This window comes from Zophobas morio, unplaced genomic scaffold, assembly GCF_036711695.1.
Source record: "Zophobas morio isolate AGI-343-1 ecotype UQ-CSIRO unplaced genomic scaffold, CSIRO_AGI_Zmor_V1 ptg000041l, whole genome shotgun sequence".
Classification (NCBI taxonomy): Eukaryota; Metazoa; Arthropoda; class Insecta; order Coleoptera; family Tenebrionidae; genus Zophobas; species Zophobas morio.
Window position 1 is genome coordinate 4,685,268 of NW_026972146.1, and position 19,395 is coordinate 4,704,662.

General features: G+C 36.4%; 5 protein-coding genes across 6 annotated transcripts; 1 reads left to right on the forward strand and 4 right to left on the reverse strand.

The window, feature by feature from the left end:
- Nucleotides 1-118: 118 nt before the first annotated feature.
- LOC135141020 (nuclear pore complex protein Nup58-like) lies at nucleotides 119-2,277 on the forward strand. 2 transcript variants are annotated; one of them, XM_064071814.1, is made up of 5 exons: nucleotides 119-230; nucleotides 277-1,562; nucleotides 1,612-1,953; nucleotides 2,006-2,155; nucleotides 2,255-2,277. In XM_064071814.1, the coding sequence occupies exons 1-5, from the start codon at nucleotides 202-204 to the stop codon at nucleotides 2,260-2,262; spliced, it is 1,815 nt and encodes a 604-aa protein (XP_063927884.1). In that variant the 5' UTR covers nucleotides 119-201; the 3' UTR covers nucleotides 2,263-2,277. The 2 variants fall into 2 exon arrangements, with proteins under 2 accessions (XP_063927884.1, XP_063927882.1); XM_064071812.1 differs by lacking the exon at nucleotides 2,255-2,277 and having other exon boundaries at nucleotides 2,006-2,247.
- Nucleotides 2,278-6,521: 4,244 nt separating this feature from the next.
- LOC135141021 (protein FAM114A2) lies at nucleotides 6,522-8,526 on the reverse strand. Its single transcript, XM_064071815.1, has 3 exons — nucleotides 6,959-8,526; nucleotides 6,771-6,900; nucleotides 6,522-6,719 (listed from the first exon to the last, which is right to left on the reverse strand). The coding sequence occupies exons 1-3, from the start codon at nucleotides 8,431-8,433 to the stop codon at nucleotides 6,645-6,647; spliced, it is 1,680 nt and encodes a 559-aa protein (XP_063927885.1). The 5' UTR covers nucleotides 8,434-8,526; the 3' UTR covers nucleotides 6,522-6,644.
- A 6,685-nt stretch (nucleotides 8,527-15,211) lies between these two features.
- On the reverse strand, nucleotides 15,212-16,398 carry LOC135140842 (KRR1 small subunit processome component homolog). Its single transcript, XM_064071554.1, has 2 exons — nucleotides 15,535-16,398; nucleotides 15,212-15,480 (listed from the first exon to the last, which is right to left on the reverse strand). The coding sequence occupies exons 1-2, from the start codon at nucleotides 16,309-16,311 to the stop codon at nucleotides 15,217-15,219; spliced, it is 1,041 nt and encodes a 346-aa protein (XP_063927624.1). The 5' UTR covers nucleotides 16,312-16,398; the 3' UTR covers nucleotides 15,212-15,216.
- Nucleotides 16,399-16,488: 90 nt separating this feature from the next.
- Pcmt (Protein-L-isoaspartate (D-aspartate) O-methyltransferase) lies at nucleotides 16,489-17,657 on the reverse strand. Its single transcript, XM_064071555.1, has 4 exons — nucleotides 17,469-17,657; nucleotides 17,166-17,421; nucleotides 16,906-17,116; nucleotides 16,489-16,832 (listed from the first exon to the last, which is right to left on the reverse strand). The coding sequence occupies exons 1-4, from the start codon at nucleotides 17,569-17,571 to the stop codon at nucleotides 16,671-16,673; spliced, it is 732 nt and encodes a 243-aa protein (XP_063927625.1). The 5' UTR covers nucleotides 17,572-17,657; the 3' UTR covers nucleotides 16,489-16,670.
- A 205-nt stretch (nucleotides 17,658-17,862) lies between these two features.
- LOC135140844 (phosphoserine phosphatase-like) lies at nucleotides 17,863-19,000 on the reverse strand. The gene is made up of 5 exons (XM_064071556.1): nucleotides 18,656-19,000; nucleotides 18,470-18,604; nucleotides 18,267-18,412; nucleotides 18,053-18,214; nucleotides 17,863-18,002 (listed from the first exon to the last, which is right to left on the reverse strand). Exons 1-5 carry the CDS (start codon nucleotides 18,787-18,789, stop codon nucleotides 17,908-17,910), a joined length of 672 nt encoding a protein of 223 aa, XP_063927626.1. The 5' UTR covers nucleotides 18,790-19,000; the 3' UTR covers nucleotides 17,863-17,907.
- Between the last annotated feature and the right edge of the window lie 395 nt (nucleotides 19,001-19,395).

A 19,395-nucleotide genomic window follows, 5' to 3' on the forward strand; every position in this document is an offset into this window, starting at 1 on the left:
GTCGGGCACCGTTATTTACAACAAAACGATTGGCGTATTGTACTTTTTTCACAACCTAATAAAATAATTTAAATTTGATTGTCAATGCGTCGATAATACAGATTTCTAATTTGAATTTTAACTTTCATCAACATAACCTCATCTGTTCTGTAGCTATTTAGTTAAATTTTCTAGTTATATGTTAATAAGTTAAGGCCCAAAATGACTACAGGATTCACCTTCGGTGCCAAGTAAGTACCACCGTTTGAAATAAACCCAATTAACAAACCCTTCCAGAACCACCGCCGCCCCTTCGTTCGGTACAGGTTCCATAACATTCGGGACCCCAGCTACGCAAACCCAGCAGTTCGGCTTCGGCACCCTCTCGTCGTCCGCCCCCAGTTTATTCGGCACCCAGTCCCCCGCCACCACCTCAGCGCTAGGTTTCAAACCCGCCGGTTTCGGCGCCCCCACTACCACTCAACCCGGTGGGTTCTCCTTCGGGACGACCACTCCGGCCTTTGGGGCCCCGGTTTCGACCGCACCAGCTACAGGTTTCTCGTTTGGAACGCCAGCAGCCAGTACTGGTCTATCATTCGGGACCCCGGCTTCCACTGCCGCTACGGGCTTAGGTTTCAAGCCCCCGGCAACCACAGGTTTGGCGTTCGGTACTCCGGCCTCTACGAGTCTGTCTTTCGGGACACCGGCTTCGACTGGGTTGAGTTTTGGGGCGCCGCAGGTGTCTACGGGTTTGAGTTTCGGTGGCCCTGCGTCCACGGGGTTGAGTTTTGGGGGCACGACCACAGCCCCCACTTTCGCTAGTTCGGCGCCGAGTACGGGACTGACGTTTGGAGGAGCCACATCTGCGCCTGCCACGAGTGGGTTGAGTTTTGGGGCTATCACTACTTCCACTCCGAGTTTGGGGTTGAATTTCGGGGCTGCGAGCACCGCTGCGCCGACTTTGAATTTTGGGGCGCCTGCGACGAGTGGGTTTAGTTTCGGGGGGGCCACCGGAGGGTTGGGAGGGGTTGCCACGAGTTCGGTGGGGTTGGGGTTGACGGCGACCACCACCACACAGCAGAGTGTGGGGTTGGGTGGGGTTGCCTTCACACAATCGAAAACTGGTACTAGTACAAGTGCTCAGAAAGAATTGCCTCCGAAGGAACAATTGCTACCGAATGAGTTTTCGCAGTTGGTTGAACAGTTTAAGAATGTCGTTCAAGAGGAGAAAAATCGTAGCTCGGATGTGGCGCGCTGTTCGGTGAAGGAATTCCGGAAAGTCGAGACTGAATTAGATTCGTTAAATCACCAGTTTAATCAAGTTGAGAATCAACTATTGAACAATCGGAATTTAGCTGAGCAGTTGAAGTACGATACAGCGAAAGGTTTGCAGAATATCGAGATGGCTCAGCGCACTCAGGACACCCCTCCGAGTCTGCAGTACGACAATAACGCCCCCCTGCAGTTTTTCCTAGATTTGGCGGATAATTTCGAGCGCGAAATGCAACTACTCAAATTAAAAATCGACAACACGGAGAAGTTCGTCAAGAAATGTAACGAACCGAGTGTGTTAACGTCACAGGGTACTTTGTATTTTTTTTTGTAATTGTGGTAGTAAGTGATGAGTTTCAGATTTAGCCGTAGGTTTGAAACGACTACACGAAACCTTCGTCGCCTTGGCTGGTCGCATGCAATCAGTCCACAGTCAAGTCGAAGCCCAAAAAGAGATGTTTTTAAACTTGCGCAAACAAGTCGTCAAAGACAACACCAACCCGTTCGAAAAAATGGACAAAAACGCTGAAGCGATGAATCTTATAATGAGAAATGCGCTGAGAGCGACGCCTCCGAATCTAGCGTCTGGACCTACCCCCTTTAACAGTATAGCTTTGGGGAGCAATAACATCACTATAGCTGCACAGCAAACACAGCCAGCGCCGTTTCAGACTGCTGTTACCACCAGCGCTCCGACTTTAGGTACTTGGGGTTGGTTTGCCGGTAGAACGCGTGTTTGACCTTGGTGTTTTAGGGTTTGGTCTTGGAACTGCGGCCCCGGGTTTTGGAACAGCGGCAAGTAATACTTCGATTTTCAAGCCTACGGGTTTCGGGAGTACCCCCTTTCAGCTAAACACGAGTTCCAATTTCCAGCTACAAAAACCCCCCACTGGTAGTAAGAGAGGTAAACAATAGTTCAATGGTTGCGCGTTCATGTTCCATCTTTTTTTATAAAACTTAAATTTGTTAACTTAATAAATAATTGAAATTTTTGGATTTGTAGGGTCCTGATTAGCCACACCTGTTTGACAGTTGTTTAACCGAAAGTCCCTAGATTAGTAGTAAATTTTGACGTAGCTGTCAACTGGACAGGAACGGAGCGGCGGTGCCAACATCATTATTTTAAAAATTAATTTCATGGCCGACTAGAGGACTTTTCTTCGACTAAGGTTATTTCATAAACAAAAATAAACCATAAAGTTTAAAAAAACAAACAAATATTTTGAATGATTACACCGACAATACGCAAAAAATCACGGTAATTTAAATATGTAAGCAATGAATAATAATCATAAATATTTATACATCAACATGACGATGAAAGTCGATTTTAACACGGCCAACTGTATTAATACATATGGCCATCCCAATTCGTATAAAAAGTTGATTCTTTGACGTTTCGAAAATCGTTAATCAGGCAACGACATCTGTTGAGTACAATTATGAACTTGGTTGGCAAATAATTGTCAAAATGACGTTTTAAAATATCACGTTTTTCTGAAAGTGTAGATAATGGCACAAGAACATTAATGATATTACTCATATTATTTAGTTTTGAAATAAGATAGATTTTCTTCAACCAGTCTGTTTGTTCCAAACAAATATTATCAATAACTGGTTTCACTGTTGCTCGAATAATTATATCACAAACTCTTGATTTATGTTCCAAGCAACAAAATAATGGATTTTGGTCCAAAGAAGGATGGAGCAGATTACATATTTGTTGACATGTCTTTTTGGAGTTTAAAAACGCCAACATTTTTTGAGTGACATCACTTAACAATTCCGCAGCGGAGGATCTGACGCATTGCATATTCTGCCGCTCTGGCATCCGTTGCATCATTGGAGCCTCCTTTTAATCTCACGTGTGAGAACGTTGCTTCCACCGCATCGGAGCTAAAGGAACGCGTAAGAACATAGTAAAAGCCTGCTTGTTCTAATAAAAACTTAACACACAAATATGTACTTCTGGCAATAAATTTTAAAGCATGTGCAGTCTCTTGAGTGAAACCACGAAAACCGGTGCTAGCAGTATTTGATAAGATAAAACTGATTTTCGCACTTTTGACATTTTCAACTATTTTTCATTTATTTTCGAAAATTAGCGAAAAAAGTGACAACAATTTTTCGTAATTTCCAGAAAATTTTTGTCTGAAACAGTTAAAAGACGATCTGACCCACCGGAAAATATGTAGTTGACTTATAGATAAAATATTTTTTGACGATTTGTCTTCAAATAACTGAGAAATGCGAGGAAAGGACTCCAAAAATCTCCAAAATTTCCAAAAAATTTCAAACCGTTCCAAATGGCTTTATTTCAGAGAAAAACATTGAGTTTCTAGTTTTATAGAATACTAATCGCAAATTTACCATATGAAATACTAGCCCCGCCCACCCACTCACCCTCCATTCTCTTAAAGAGTATGTCGTTTGCCAAAAATTGCCTTATTTAAGCAAGTACTAGCCCCACCCAGCCAACCTGTATTTTCTTAGGGATATGTTATTTACTAAAATCAGTTTTTTTGTTAGCAAATACTAGCCCCGCCCACCCGCCCTTTCTTACCTTGTAGGATATGTCATTTGCCACCGTTAGTCTTACCTTAGCAAGTACTAGCCCCGCCCACCCGCCCTCTAGTTTCTTGGAAGGTATGTGATTTGCCAAAATCAGTATTATCTTAGCAAGTACTATATTGTATATTGAAGTGGCAAAATAAATGATTAAACAATAATTAAATAGTACTTGCTAAGATAATACTGATTTTGGCAAATCACATACCTTCCAAGAAAATAGAGGGTGGGTGGGCGGGGCTAGTATCTGCTAAGATAAAACTGATTTTCGCACTTTTGACATTTTCAACTATTTCAGAAAATTAGTTGAAGACATTTTTTGTAATTTCCAAAAATTTTTTGTCTGTAACAGTTAAAAGACGATCTGATCCAGCGGAAAATAGTTGGCTTATAGATAATTTTTCGCAGATTACGAATCTAAAATATTTTTCACGATTTCTCTTCAAATAACTGAGAAATGCGAGAAAATGAGTCCAAAAATTCCCAACATTTCTAAAAAATTCTAAAACCGTTCCAAATGGCTTTATTTGAGAGGAAAACATTGACTTTCTAGTTTTATAGAATACTAATCGCAAATTTACCTTATGAAATACTAGCCCCGCCCACCCACTCACCCTCCATTTTCTTAAAGAGTATGTCGTTTGCCAAATATTGTCTCATCTTAGCAAGTACTAGCCCCACCCACCCACCCTCTATTTTCTTAGGAATATGTTATTTACTAAAATCAGTTTTTTTGTTAGCAAACACTAGCCCCGCCCACCCGCCCTTTCTTACCTTGTAGGATATGTCATTTGCCACCATTAGTCTTATTTTAGGAAGTACTAGCCCCGCCCACCCGCCCTCTAGTTTCTTGGAAGGTATGTGATTTGCCAAAATCAGTATTATCTTAGCAAGTACTATATTGTATATTGAAGTGGCAAAATAAATGATTAAACAATAATTAAATAGTACTTGCTAAGATAATACTGATTTTGGCAAATCACATACCTTCCAAGAAAATAGAGGGTGGGTGGGCGGGGCTAGTATCTGCTAAGATAAAACTGATTTTCGCACTTTTGACATTTTCAACTATTTCAGAAAATTAGTTGAAGACATTTTTTGTAATTTCCAAAAATTTTTTGTCTGTAACAGTTAAAAGACGATCTGATCCAGCGGAAAATAGTTGGCTTATAGATAATTTTTCGCAGATTACGAATCTAAAATATTTTTCACGATTTCTCTTCAAATAACTGAGAAATGCGAGAAAAGGAGTCCAAAAATTCCCAACATTTCCAAAAAATTCTAAAACCGTTCCAAATGGCTTTATTTGAGAGGAAAACATTGACTTTCTAGTTTTATAGAATACTAATCGCAAATTTACCTTATGAAATACTAGCCCCGCCCACCCACTCACCCTCCATTTTCTTAAAGAGTATGTCGTTTGCCAAATATTGTCTCATCTTAGCAAGTACTAGCCCCACCCACCCACCCTCTATTTTCTTAGGAATATGTTATTTACTAAAATCAGTTTTTTTGTTAGCAAACACTAGCCCCGCCCACCCGCCCTTTCTTACCTTGTAGGATATGTCATTTGCCAAAATCAGTCTTATCTTACCAAGTACTAGCCCCCCCCACCCGCCCTCTAGTTTCTTGGAAGGTATGTGATTTGCCAAAATCAGTATTATCTTAGCAAGTACTATATTGTATATTGAAATGGCAAAATAAATGATTAAACAATAATTAAATAGTACTTGCTAAGATAATACTGATTTTGGCAAATCACATACCTTCCAAGAAAATAGAGGGTGGGCGGGCGGGGCTAGTATTTGATAAGATAAAACTGATTTTCGCACTTTTGACATTTTCAACTATTTTTCAACTATTTCAGAAAATTAGTTGAAGACATTTTTTTGTAATTTCCAAAAATTTTTTGTCTGTAACAGTTAAAAGACGATCTGATCCAGCGGAACATAGTTGGCTTATAGATAATTTTTCGCAGATTACGAATCTAAAATATTTTTCACGATTTGTCTTCAAATAACTGAATCTAAATGTTACCCTTTTTAAAAAACTTTCTAATACCACCGTTTTTAAACTCTAAAAAGACATGTCAACAAATATGTAATCTGCTCCATCCTTCTTTGGACCAAAATCCATTATTTTGTTGCTTGGAACATAAATCAAGAGTTTGTGATATAATTATTCGAGCAACGGTGAAACCAGTTATTGATAATATTTGTTTGGAACAAACAGACTGGTTGAAGAAAATAACGATCTGTAACAAACCTACCAGCAGAAAAGTTTTAAAATTATGAATATGTACCTTCCTTTTTGTTAAATAATTTTCGTTTTGTAAAAATATATCTATCTTATTTCAAAACTAAGTAGGAGTAATATCATTAATGTTCTTGTGCCATTATCTACACTTTCAGAAAAACGTGATATTTTAAAACGTCATTTTGACAATTATTTGCCAACCAAGTTCATAATTGTACTCAACAGATGTCGTTGCCTGATTAACGATTTTGGAAACGTCAAAAAATCAACTTTTTATACGAATTGGGGTGGCCATATGTATTAATACAGTTGGCCGTGATTTTAATATGATTCGTTCTAAAAAATCGGTCGAAGGCTACTATATTTTAAAAGTTATATATTAAATTTCCATTGTATTACAAAACGAAACCTAAAACTCTACTTTGTGTGATAAATAAAAAAACCACTAGTGTCTAAAGTGTTTACTTGGATGAAAAGTACAATAATATAAAAGGAACAATGAATGATTCTTAAGATTTTTATAAATTATATATATGTACACCCACGTTATACGTTATAGATCCTTAAAACTATACTGCACCCACTTGAAGTACCGGTACTAAAAGTTGAAAAGCATCTTGAATATATGAACTGCTATTGGCCGCCTAAAACCAAACGACGATTTCATTGGTCAATATTTAATTGTGATGACTTACCTCAAAAAACACGGTCGTGATTAAACCATTGATGGCTTCCTTATTTTTCGAGTTAGAACTTTTGGCGTTCAATTTTTCGGAAAATTTTGCCGCCACGATGCCGATTAGGGAAGTCAGGGAAGTCGTCAACCTAAGAAAAACAAAAAATTAAAGTTCCTAGTTTTCGATGACGTCATGAATTTACTTACTGTACTAAACTGTCTGCTTCGTCAGCCGTACTTCTGTGCTCTTTCACCAACAACAACTCCCCCGCTTTGTGGAACTGTTCGACAGCCAAAGCCGTTAATTGCGCCAGTGTTTCGACAGCCTGTTGATGCAACTCCCTCTCGTCGCACACTTCCAATTTCAAATGATTCAACCAAACCTCGGTTTCTTCCCAAGTATCAACGAGTTTCTTGTACGAAATCGGGATATTGATTTCAGAAACGGCGGAATTCAATTTTTCTAAAATCTCGCTCCAGCTTGTTTGCTCGTCCTCGTCTTCATCCGGAAGCTCGCACAATTCCTTCACTTGATCCATGGTTTCTTGCATCTCAGTCAAAGATTCACCAGAATACGACTCTAATAACGTCTGTAATTTAATATCACATTGTTTGGAAAGCATTTCTAAGGCTTCTAAATGTACAAGACCTTGATGGTCATCAAACAAAGTCTCGTAATTTTTCGCTTTCTTCGCGAAGTGTTTCTCCTCCAAAACCTTGTTCTCTTCCTCAGCTTTTTCCTTCGCTTCGCGAAGCAGCTGCGACAGAACTGGTTTGTCTTGGTCGATTTTCAAAAAAGCGCGCTTTTTCTTTAAACCGGGGTCCCCCTCTTGCAGAACTTCCATTGTTTTTTTGCCTATGGTCTCCAGAGTGTCGAGGCCGCCAGAAATTACTTTCGTGCTGGTGGTTTCTACTAGTTTGGTCAAGTGAGAGACACCCATCACTAGGTTGTTTAACCCAAAACCTGTGCTTTTATCTTCGGTGTCGGGCGACAGTTCTTTCAACTTTTGCTTTTCGGTTTGGTTTATTCGAGCGAGTTCTTCTGGTTCTGGGACTCCTATTCCCGTTTCTAGAACTGTGGTGATCCCTTGCGTTATGCTTGACACGCTTTGAGTGGCAGTGGTGAGGATGGAAGACACGCCCCAGTTACCCCAAGAGCCCCAAGCTGTGTTACTTTGAGGCACTTTCTCCTCAGGTTGCGAGCTTGGCTCATCAACGGCTTCCCACTCGTCGTTATCCCACATGTTTTCTTCCTCTTTCTCGTGCCCCCAGTCTTCACTTTCATCCCACAGGTTTTCTTCGTTCGAAATTGTGTCCTTACTCGCTGGATTAATATCAGGTTTCCGACTCTCCGCTTCTACAACTTTAATATCGTCATGCTTCTCTACACTGTCACTTTTTTTGCTTAATCTAGTCCCTAATTTCTTCGAAGATTCGTTTCTAGCTTTGGACGTACTCACGTTGTTTTCGTCGTCTTTTCGAACGTTATCTACACTAGATTTGCCGCTGCTTTTATTATCATCTACCCCAATTTCCACATTTTTCAATTGCGTTGTGGCCGATTTTACGCATTTTTCGCTAGTTTCATCATTCGTCACACTCCGAACCGTTTTCGTGTCTTCGTCGTCGGACTGAAAATCCTCGTCCGCACTCTCGAAATATTCACTGTCCGACGTCTCCATTTAAAAAATAAAACTGATTCTTACTCAAAAAGCAGCTGTTTTATAAACATGAGTGAGTTGTCACACTTGACGTCTGTCAATGCGGTTGTCATGAGTGACGTTTGTGACGACGAACATCGACTAATTTTTTCGATGTTTGCCGTGTTCGATGTATCGATAAAATCGATGTTCAATGAGTGTATTTTGACGAGAGAACATCGAGAAGCGTCATAGTTTAAATTAAATGACGGTTGAGGACTCCTCGACTTATGTTGGCAACAGTGTTTGTTTCTAGCTAGTACCTGCTAAGATAAGAGTGATTTTGGCAAATGACTTATCCTTTAAGAAATTTAATTAAATTATTATAAGAAAAGACACTTGAGACTTCAAAGCAGTTTCAAATTCTTTCCAAACAAGAATACTTATCTCCTCACGATTGTATTAAATTTTTCCAAAAAAATCGGGGTCCCAAAATTAACTCAAAAAATGGATATCGAAATTTACAAGAAAATGGTTGAAAATCGTCCAAGAATATTAAAAATGCCAAAATCAGTTTTATCTTATCAAAAACCAACCCCACCCACCCACCCTCTATTTTCTTGGGGAGTATGTGATTTGCAAAAATCTGTCTTATCCTAGCAAATATTAGCCCCACCCACCCACCCCCTCTTCTCATTCTAACGACTAATTTTATTTCTGTTCAGTATAAGATCATTCCATCCATTCAAAGCGGATAAAACCAATCACCGAAATGGAGGCCGGGTGGGTGGGCGGGGCTAATTATATTCTTCTGTTGACTGGGAGTGAAAATTAATAGAATCTAGGATGTGAAAAAAGGAAAAAAAGCGCAATTGGAACCTTTTTTTCGGTCGAATATGTCAAAAGTGCCAAAATCAATCTTATCTTAGCAAATACAAGCCCCGCCCACCCACCCTCTGTTTTCTTGTAGGATATGTCATTTGCAAAAATCTGTCTTATCTTAGCAAATATTAGCCCCACCCACCCACCCCCTCTTCTCATTCTAACGACTAATTTTATTTCTGTTCAGTATAAGATCATTCCATGCATTCAGAGCGGATAAAACCAATCACCGAAATGGAGGCCGGGTGGGTGGGCGGGGCTAATTATGTTCTTCTGTTGTGTAGGAGTTGAAAAAGGATGTGAAAAAGTGCCAAAATCAGTCTTATCTTATCTTAAAATATTGAAAAATCAAAAATCAAAAACCTAAAAAATTGAAAATTTAAAAATTAAAGAAATGAGAAATCGAAAAACAAAAAGTTTATAAAAGTCAAATTTGAAAACTTATTGAAAAAGAGAAATATTTACAAATCGTAGAATTGAAGAAAACAAAAATTTTTAAAACGTAAAAAAAATTAAAAAATTGTAAAATTGAATAATAAATGAACTGAAATTTCGAAAACGAAAGATAAAGTGAAAAATTCCAAAACTTAAATATCCAAAAACTGAGAAAGTTAAAAAATTAAAAAATTGAAAAATCGAAAAATCAAAAAAGTGAAGTCGAAAAATCGAAACCTTAAAAAATTGAGAAATTGAATTGAAAAACTGAAAAATCGAAATAGTCGAAAGTCAAGAAATGGGAAAATCAAAACATCGATTAATTGAAAAATCGAAAAATTGAGAATTTAGAAAAGTCAAAATTAAAAAATCGTAAAATTGAAGAGGAGAAAAATTAGAAAAACGTAAAACTGAAACATCGGAAAAATGAAAATCGAGAAATTGAAAAATTGAGCAATTGTAAAATCCAAAAATTAAATAATCTGAAAAAATTGAAAAAAGAAAAGAAACTGAAGAACGGAAAAACTGAAATATTCAAAAACTGAGACAAATTGGCACTAGATTTATCGATTTAATTTGGGGACTTTTCAGTTTACTCCTATTTATTATTCAATTTTTGGATTTTACAATTTCTCAATTTTTCAATTTCTCGGTTTTCAGTTTTTCTCTTCAATTTTACGATTTTTAAACATTTCGATTTTTCAATTTTTGACTTTTATAAACTCTTTATTTGTCCATTTTTTATATAATTGATTTTTTAGGTTTTTTGGTTTTTCAATTTTTCGATTTTCAACTTCGCTTTTTTGATTTTTCGATTTCTCAATTTTTCAGTTTTTTAATTTCTCACTTTTTGGACATTTCAGTTTTGGGATTTTTCAGTTTACTTGTTATTCAATTTTTCGATCTTTTTTCTAGGATTTTGCATGTTTTTGATTTTTCAATTTTTCCATTTTTTTCAGGTTTCGATATTTCAACTTCACTTTTTTGATTTTTCAATTTCTCAATTTTTCGATTCTTTAGATTCGATAGATAGTTTTTGGATATTTTAGTTTTGGGATTTTTCAGTTTTTCGATTCGTCAGTTTTTCTTTTATTTTTCAGTTTTTCGATATTTTAGTTTTGGGATTTTTCAATATTTCTGTTCAACTTTTCTATTTTTGACTTCTAGATTTTTCGATGTGTCGACTTTTTACTTTTTCGATTTTATAAATTTTAGATTTCTCAATTTTTTGGTATTTTAATTTTTCAATATTTAAAATTTTAGATTTTTCGATTTCTCGATTTTTCATTTCATCTCTTCCATATTTCAATTTTTCAAATGTTTCGATTTCTTAATCTTTCGATTTTTCGACTTGCCGGTTTTAGATTTTCTGTCTTTCAATTGTCGTTTTTTCAATTTTTCGGTTTTTAAATTTTACATTTTTCGATTTCTCGATTTTTCATCAGTTCTTCGATATTTCCGTTTTTCATGTTTTCGAATTTTTCAAATGTTTTGATTTTTTAATCTATCGATTTTTCGATTTCCCGGTTTTAGATTTTCTGTTTTTCAATTGTCGTTGTTTCAGATTTTCGATTTTTCCATTTCTTGACTTTCGAGGGTTTCGATATTCTTGTTCTTCAATTCTTTAATTTTTCGATTTTTCATTTTTTAGTTTTTTTAAGGTTTCGATTTTGCGACTTCACTTTTTCGATTGCTCAATTTTTTGACTTTTTATTAGGCTCTCAGTTTTTGGATATTTCAGTTTTGTCCATTATTTTACTTTTTCGATTTTTAAATTTTTTAAATTTTAGATTTTTGGATTTCTCGATTTTTCAGTTCAGTTCTTCGATATTTGAATTTTTCAAGTGGTCGAATTTTTCAAATGTTTCGATTTCTTAATCTTTTGATTTTTTGACTTCCAGGTTTTAGATTTTCTGTTTTTCAATTGTCATTTTGTCAATTTTTCCATTTTTCAATTAATCGATGTTTTGATTTTCCCATTTCTTGACCTTGGAGTGTTTCGATTTTCCTGTTCTTCATTTCTTTAATTTTTTGTTTTTCAGGTTTTTAATTTTTCAATTTTTCGATTTATTAAGGTTTCTATTTTTCGACTTCACTTTTTTGATTTTTCGATTTTTCACTTTCTAGATATTTCAGTTCTAGGATTTTTCAAGATTTCAATTCTTCGGTTTTTCTATTTTTTTATTCAAAAAGTTGAAAAATCGAAAACTGAAGAACCGAAAAATTAAAAATCTAAAAACTCGAAAAAAGTGGAAAATCGTAAAGTCGAAAAATCGAGAAATTTAAAAATCGAAAGAAAACTCAATGAATCGAAAAACTAGACTGAAGAAAAAACAAATCGAATCGAAATATTGTAACATTGTAAAATGAAAACCTTGAAAGCTCTGAAAACTGAAAATCAAAATCTTGAAAAATTGATGAAACGAAAAATTAAAGAATCAAAAAATTAAAAATTGAGAAACCTAAAAATCGAAAAAGTGCGAAATAAAAAAACAAAATGTATTGTTAAGTCAAAATGTAGAAAATTATAGAAGTTGGAAAATCAGATAAGTGGAAATCCAACAATTGCAAGCTTGAAAAATTACAATTTTGATGATTCCATAATTTTTCGATTTTACAATTTTTGGGTTTTCCAATTTTTCGAATCCATTTGTTATTTCTTCTGTCCAATTTTTCGATTCTTGAGTTTTCTTTGGATTTTTAAATTTTGCGATTTTTGGTTTTTAAATATTTCAATTTTTCGTTTCTTCGATGTTTCGATTTTCCATTTTTTGTTTTTTCAGATTTTTCAGTTTTTAGATTTTTCAACTTTTTCATTAAAAATATTGAAAAATTGTAAAATTGAAAAATCGAAAATGAAGAGACGAAATAGTGTAAAATGAAAATCTTGCAAAAACTGAAAATTGGAAATCAACCTTGAAAAATTGAAGAAACGAAATTTCAAACATCGAAAGATTAAAAATTGAGAAACTTAAAAATCGAAAAAGTGCGAAATCAAAATGATGAAAATTATAGAAATCGGAAAATCGGATATCTGGAAATCCAACAATTGCAAACTTGAAAAATCACGATTTTGACGGTTCCATAATTTTTCGACTTTTTAGGTTCTCAGTTTTTGAATATTTCAGTTTTCGGATTTTTTAGGTTTTCCATTTTTCAGTTTTTCTTTCATTTTTCAGTTTTTCGATATCTCAGTTTTGGGATTTTTCAATATTTCGATTCTTCGACTTTTCGATTTTTGACTCCTGGATTTTTCGATAGATGTGTCGATTATTTTACTTTTTCGATTTTTCAATTTTAGATTTTTTAATTTTTTAAATTTTAGATTTTACGATTTCTCGATTTTTCAGTTCAGTTCTTCGATATTTCAATTTTTCAAGTTTTAGAATTTTTCAAATGTTTCGATCCCTTAATCTTTTGATTTTTCGACTACCCGGTTTTAGATTTTCTGTTTTTCAATCGTCATTTTGTCAAATTTTCGATTTTTTAATTTTTCAAATTTGACTTTTATAAACTCAATTTTTCGATTTTTCAATCAATTGGTTTTGATTTTCCCATTTCTTGACCTTCGAGTGTTTCGATTTTCCTGTTCTTCATTTCTTTAATTTTCAGGTTTTTGATTTTTCAATTTTTCGATTTTTTAAGGTTTCTATTTTTCCACTTCACTTTTTTGATTTTTCGATTTTTCAGTTTTTAGATATTTCAGTTTTAGGATTTTTCAAGATTTCAATTCTTCGGCTCTTCTATTTTTGACTCCTGGAGCTTGAAAAATTACAATTTTGATGATTCCATAATTTTTCGATTGTACAGTTTTTGTGTTTTCCAATTTTTCGAATCCATTTATTTCTTCTGTCCAATTTTTCTTTGGATTTTCAAATTTCGCGATTTTTGGTTTTTAAATATTTCAATTTTTCGTTTCTTCGATTTTTCGATTTTCCATTTTTTAGTTTTTCAGATTTTGAAACTGAAAATTGGAAATCAACCTTGAAAAATTGAAGAAACGAAATTTCAAACATCGAAACATTAAAAATTGAGAAACTTAAAAATCGAAAAAGTGCGAAATCAAAATGCTGAAAATTATAGAAATCGGAAAATCGGATATCTGGAAATCCAACAATTGCAAACTTGAAAAATCACGATTTTGACGGTTCCATAATTTTTCAAGTGTACAATTTTTTGATTTTTCCAATTTTTCGTTCGATTTGTTTTTTTTGTCCAATTTTTCGATTCTTGATTTTTCTTTGCATTTTTAAATGTCCCGATTTTTGGTTTTTCATTGCAGGTTTGTCGGTTTTCAATTTTTCGTTCCTTCGAATTTGCGATTTGCTATTTTTCGATTTCACTTTTTTGATTTTCCGATTTTTCAGTTTTTAGATATTTCAGGTTTAGGATTTTTCTTCTGCTTTTCTATTTTTGACTTCTGGATTTTTCGATGTTTCAATTTTTGGATTTTAAAATTTTAGATCTTTCAGTTTTTTGATATTTAATTTTTCAATATTTTTTAATCTTTCGATTTTTCGACCTCCTGGTTTTAAATGTTCTGTTTTTCAATTTTTCGATTTGTTAATTTTTCATTCCCGATTTATCGAGATTTGATTGTTCAGGTTTTCGATTTATCAGTTTTTCAATTTTTTATTTTGGCCTATTTCGGTTTCACAGTTTTTCCAGTTCTACATTTTTTCGTTTTTTGATTTTTCCCCTTTTCCAATTTTTCAATTTTAACTTTTTGTTTGTCGATTTCTCGTTCTTTTGATCTTTCAATTTTTCGAATTTTTAAGTTTTTCGGTTTCTCAATTGTTCGACTTTTCGACTCCACGATTCCTTCATCTTTTGATTTTTCGATTTCTCGGTTTTTCGATGTTTCGATTTTTCAGTTATCCGATTTTTTTAATTTGGGAGTTTCGATTTCTCGATTTTTCGTTATTCGGTTTTTAAATTTTAGATTTTTGACTTTTACATTTTTTCGATTTTCTGATGTTTCATTTTACGATTTTTCGAGTAGTAGATTTCTCGATTATTTTAATTTTTGATTTTTTTTCTCACTGTTAATATCATACAGTGTATCGAAAACAAGCACAAAAATTGTCACCAAAAAGATTAAAAAATTCATACAAAATAGAACACAGTGTTTCCAAAACGTTTTACCGAAAAAAATCCATTGGGTTATTACGATTTCAACAATATTCTTAGAAATTATAGTCCAAACCAACCAAATCGCTTCTGAACGCTTAGAGTCGACATTGGCTTGAGCGCGCTCTGGTCTGTAGATCAAACAAGTTCTCAGGCGACGAATTGTACTGAAACAAGTTTTTTTTATTGTCATAGACCATTTAAATTTGGCGTTTGAGGACGCCATTGTCAATAAGGGTGGTTTTGCAAAATCAACCTGTATGTCGCATCTATATTAATCTATGTTTTGACTTTGACAGTTCGCAACGACATAACCTCACATAAACACCATCATTTAGTATACTGTAGGTTGTAGAATAATAAAAATCAAAAACAAAATTATTTTTGTTGTTTATTAAACAACTTTGCGCCTTTGCGTGCCTTAGCAATTTTCGCTTTAAGAGCAACAATGTCTACATTAGTGTCAACATTGGACGATTTTTTAGAAGTGGAAGGTTCTTCAGGAGGAACGAATGCCTCATTTCTCCTTTCTTCCCTCTTCTTAGCAGCCGCTGCGTGTTTCTCGTTCTTCTCTTTCTGCTTCTTTTGCCGTTTCTGTTCCTTGTTCAAGAAGTATTCACCAGACGCCAATTCTTTATCAATCTGAAACAATTTAGTAGTGATTGTGATCACAATTTCATACTGTGTAACTCCTACCTTGCTCTCAGTCTGCGGCGGCGGGAACGGCGTGTACGCCTTCTTCTCCTTCTTCTTCTTCGGCTGCTTCCTCTTACTAATATTCTTGTTGACAAACTTCGGCAAAAACCTCTCCCAATTCTCATTCTTCAACCTAGGATCCTTCGCCAACTCCTTCTTAATCATCAACGCTTTAATATTATAAATCGGGTGAATATTCTTCATTGTATCTTCCACGATCTTCCTCACTTGCTGCAACCCCTTATACGGCCCCAACGCCGACACCGTCTGTCCTTGAACCAGCACATAACAACTCGTCAATAATTCAATCGACTTCAACGTGCACCCATTCGGCCCGATTAATCTCTGCCGCCTTTTAACAAACTTCTCTTTGTTACGCGTAATTTTTCCTATTTTAATAATATCGCATCCGGTGTCGTCACCCAAAACACGCTGCGCCTGTTCGTAGGGGACGCTGCGCGACATCAGTTTAATCATGTCCCGGGCTTTAATAATGATGTAGGGGTCCCACGTTTTTCGGGTTGTTCGCACCGACATACTGCCTTCCACTACGTCCAGTTCGGCCTTGATGTGGTGCTCGTTGAGGGTTTTCTGCACGAGGGGCCACACCTGGCGGAGGTATTGTTCGCGGTACTGGGGGAACAGGGTAGCGAAGGAACTTTCCTCGAGAAGACCGTGGGGGTTGTCTTCGGGTTTGAACTCGGGGATTTTCATGGCCCAGGCGTTCTCGACGGGGCCGGAGGGCTTCGGGGACTCGTCGTCGCTGGATTCGGGCATGGTTGTCGTTCACGACACTGAATATAAATAAAACACACGTGCCGATCGATTTTTGACATTTATGTAGGGAATTTGTCGCTAATTTAGTAACTTTGTGATGACATGAGCTGTCCCAGAACCCGTGATCCGAACACAGCCAATCACGTACGAGTATTTAGGCGGCAAATTTAAACCACATTGAACGAAAATAAGTTTATTTAATGATAATTACAGTTTTCCTCAGAGAATATCAATGGACGCGCGAAATAAATAATTTTTGTCAAGAGGAATACAGGATGACTAGAGCAGCATTACGATTTGAAATACTTGTAACAAATCAAAAGTAACGACAGAACGAAAACGGCTCCTACGAATAATTGTCAATGGGAATGAGGCCACTGGTGTGTTTTATCGGTTAGTGGGACGTAGACAACCCCCATGAGAGACTTGCGTTGGACTGAGCCGTCAGGCAGCTTGTCGATCTGTTCGAGTTGTTGGTCGCCCCCTGCTGGACCCACCGGAATAATCAGGCGTCCTCCTACCTATAAAATTAATAAAAACATTGACATAGTAAATATTGTGTATTACAATTGGTGACATTTTCACTGTAAATACCTTCAGCTGATCCACCAGAGGTTGCGGCAACACAGCCGCAGCCGCCCCAACGTGTATAGCGTCATAAGGCCCCAGTTCAGCATGTCCTTTCCGCCCGTCTCCCAAAATCAATCTCAATTGTCCCGACTCCAGCAACTCCGGTTTATCTTTCTGGATATTGCGGACCGACATGTCCACAAGTTCAGGGATATGGTCAATACCGACAGCAATTCTGCAGAATTATGGATATAGTTGATGTCAGTCGAATGGGATTCCTTTACCCTTTCTTTCCGAGCATAATGGCCATGCAGGCTGTCAGATACCCGCTGCCTGAACCCACATCCAGGGCCCTGTCTCCGTTGATCAGTTTCTCTTTGAGTAATTCAAGAGCGTGGGCGTGCATATGAGGAGCACTGATTGTCACTCCGTAGCCGATGCCTTGGGGGGCGTCCATGTACGGGTTATTGCGGGAGTAATTGCCACGGTCGACTGCCATCATCGCGTTTTCCACGGCATCGCTACGGATGATTCCGTTCGCTGGAAATAAAAATGACATAACCTTAAAATTTTTGAGACGGGTTTACCTCGCAAATTCCGGATTAATTCGGCGTTGTTTTTTCCGTGCGACCTCCATGCCATCGTGGCGGAAGTTAGGAAGAAGATGCCAACCACTAACACAATTTGCATCAATTTTAAGAGTTACTGCGGAAATTTTTCATTACGGATAAATTTGACATTTATTACCGGTTATAGCATAACATGTGAGTAGGGAATTTCTATTGCGTAGTTAACAGGTGGTGTGATCTGCGCGGGAAATTCAAATCGTAGACTTAATAAACCTTTGAAGGGGGTTTTGGACGCACACATCACCCGAAAAAACGAAAGTCTAGAAAGAAAATGCTTGAAAACGAACTTTTCCGGGAAATAATGTGACCAGGATGGGGATTTTGCAAAATTCGGTAACTGATGTATAACTGGTTGCATAACGCATTTATAATCTCTTCTTTAATTAACAATATCAGATCAATGGTTTAAAACATCGATTATTTCATTGAAATCAGTAACAAACCACTTCGCTTTCGCTTGAACTATCGGTCTGATAACGTTCCCGCCATAACCTGCGCAAAAACAAATCAACCATTTCAAAAAAATCGTCACAACAAATTACCAATAAATGCGTCAGCTGGGGGCGCAGCTTCCAAGTCCGTGGCTCCATCACCTATAAGAACGACCTTCTGATAATTATATTGCGTCTTGAGAAATTCAATAACGACTGCCTTTCCACCAGTTCTCGACGTCGGCTCGTTTTCGTCAAATCCGGCATACTCCCCTGGCAAAAATCCAAAATAATTTAAACACATCTACAAACAAACGAAAACAACCTGTGTAATAAAATTTCAGCCTGTTTGCAAAAATATGGTCGACGGGAATATTCAATTGTGCGGCAATCGGCGCAATTATCGACTTAAACCCCCCTGAAATGAGAAACACTGGAACGTTGCGACTGTGCAACAAGTTTATCAGTTTTCTGCAATCAATCACAATTAAACAAATAAATCAAATTGACCAAAAAGAGCGACTTTACTTGACCCCTGGTGTAAGAGTTGGAGGTTTGATTTTCACGAAATCCCGTATTTGCGTCAACGTTGGTTGTATAATCCCCAGGCGGACCTTAAGGGACTCTTGGAATGTCATAGACCCCGACATGGCTTTGGCTGTTCTTTGAGAAATAAACAACCATCAGATGATTTATAACGTATACAAAACTTACAAAGCGGCGACTTCCTCGCCTTTGTTGCAAAATTTGGCGAGTTCATCGATGCCTTCTTCTTGTATCACTGTGGAGTCGACGTCGAAGCACACGGCGTCGGCCTGTTTTAGGATTTTTTGTACTTCTGCACTCATTTTGCCTTTGAAACGAAGACACGAGGGTTCTTGTTCGATTACTGTTGCTGTGTACGACTGTAGTACAGCGTGCCTGCCGTAATACGATGAAGGTCAAAGCGATAAGCAATTTAAAATTTATTCCTTAATTGTTGTTTCAAGTAACAATTTAGATAGAACGTTGCCGTTCGTGTGGAACTTTAATCTTTGATTGGTTTGTGGGTTACTGTCCACACGTTTTGTGCTTATTGAGATAAGCTGATAAGCGGGTGGAATGATGGATTTTTAATGAGTAAAATCGGCTTATTGCTGTAATGTAATAAAATGATGGACAATGAGTAATTTTATTTGATTTATGTTGCATGGGTGACCTTTAACTTGTCCTTGCGTTCTTACGGGTCGGGTCAACTTAAAATGGGTTAGTTGGGTTTAGTTTTGTAAGATGGAGTTGTAAGCAAGCGGTCAGTTTAAGTATATAGGGTTGCATACATTGCGCTGATTCAGTTTTCAAACAATTGAGATACCGAGTGACTATTAATGATGAAGTAATTTTTTTGGTTGGTAATTCTGAATTATTAGCATGTCAGTTTACGTCATCAACAAGAATTAGAAAAAAACAAAGATGAC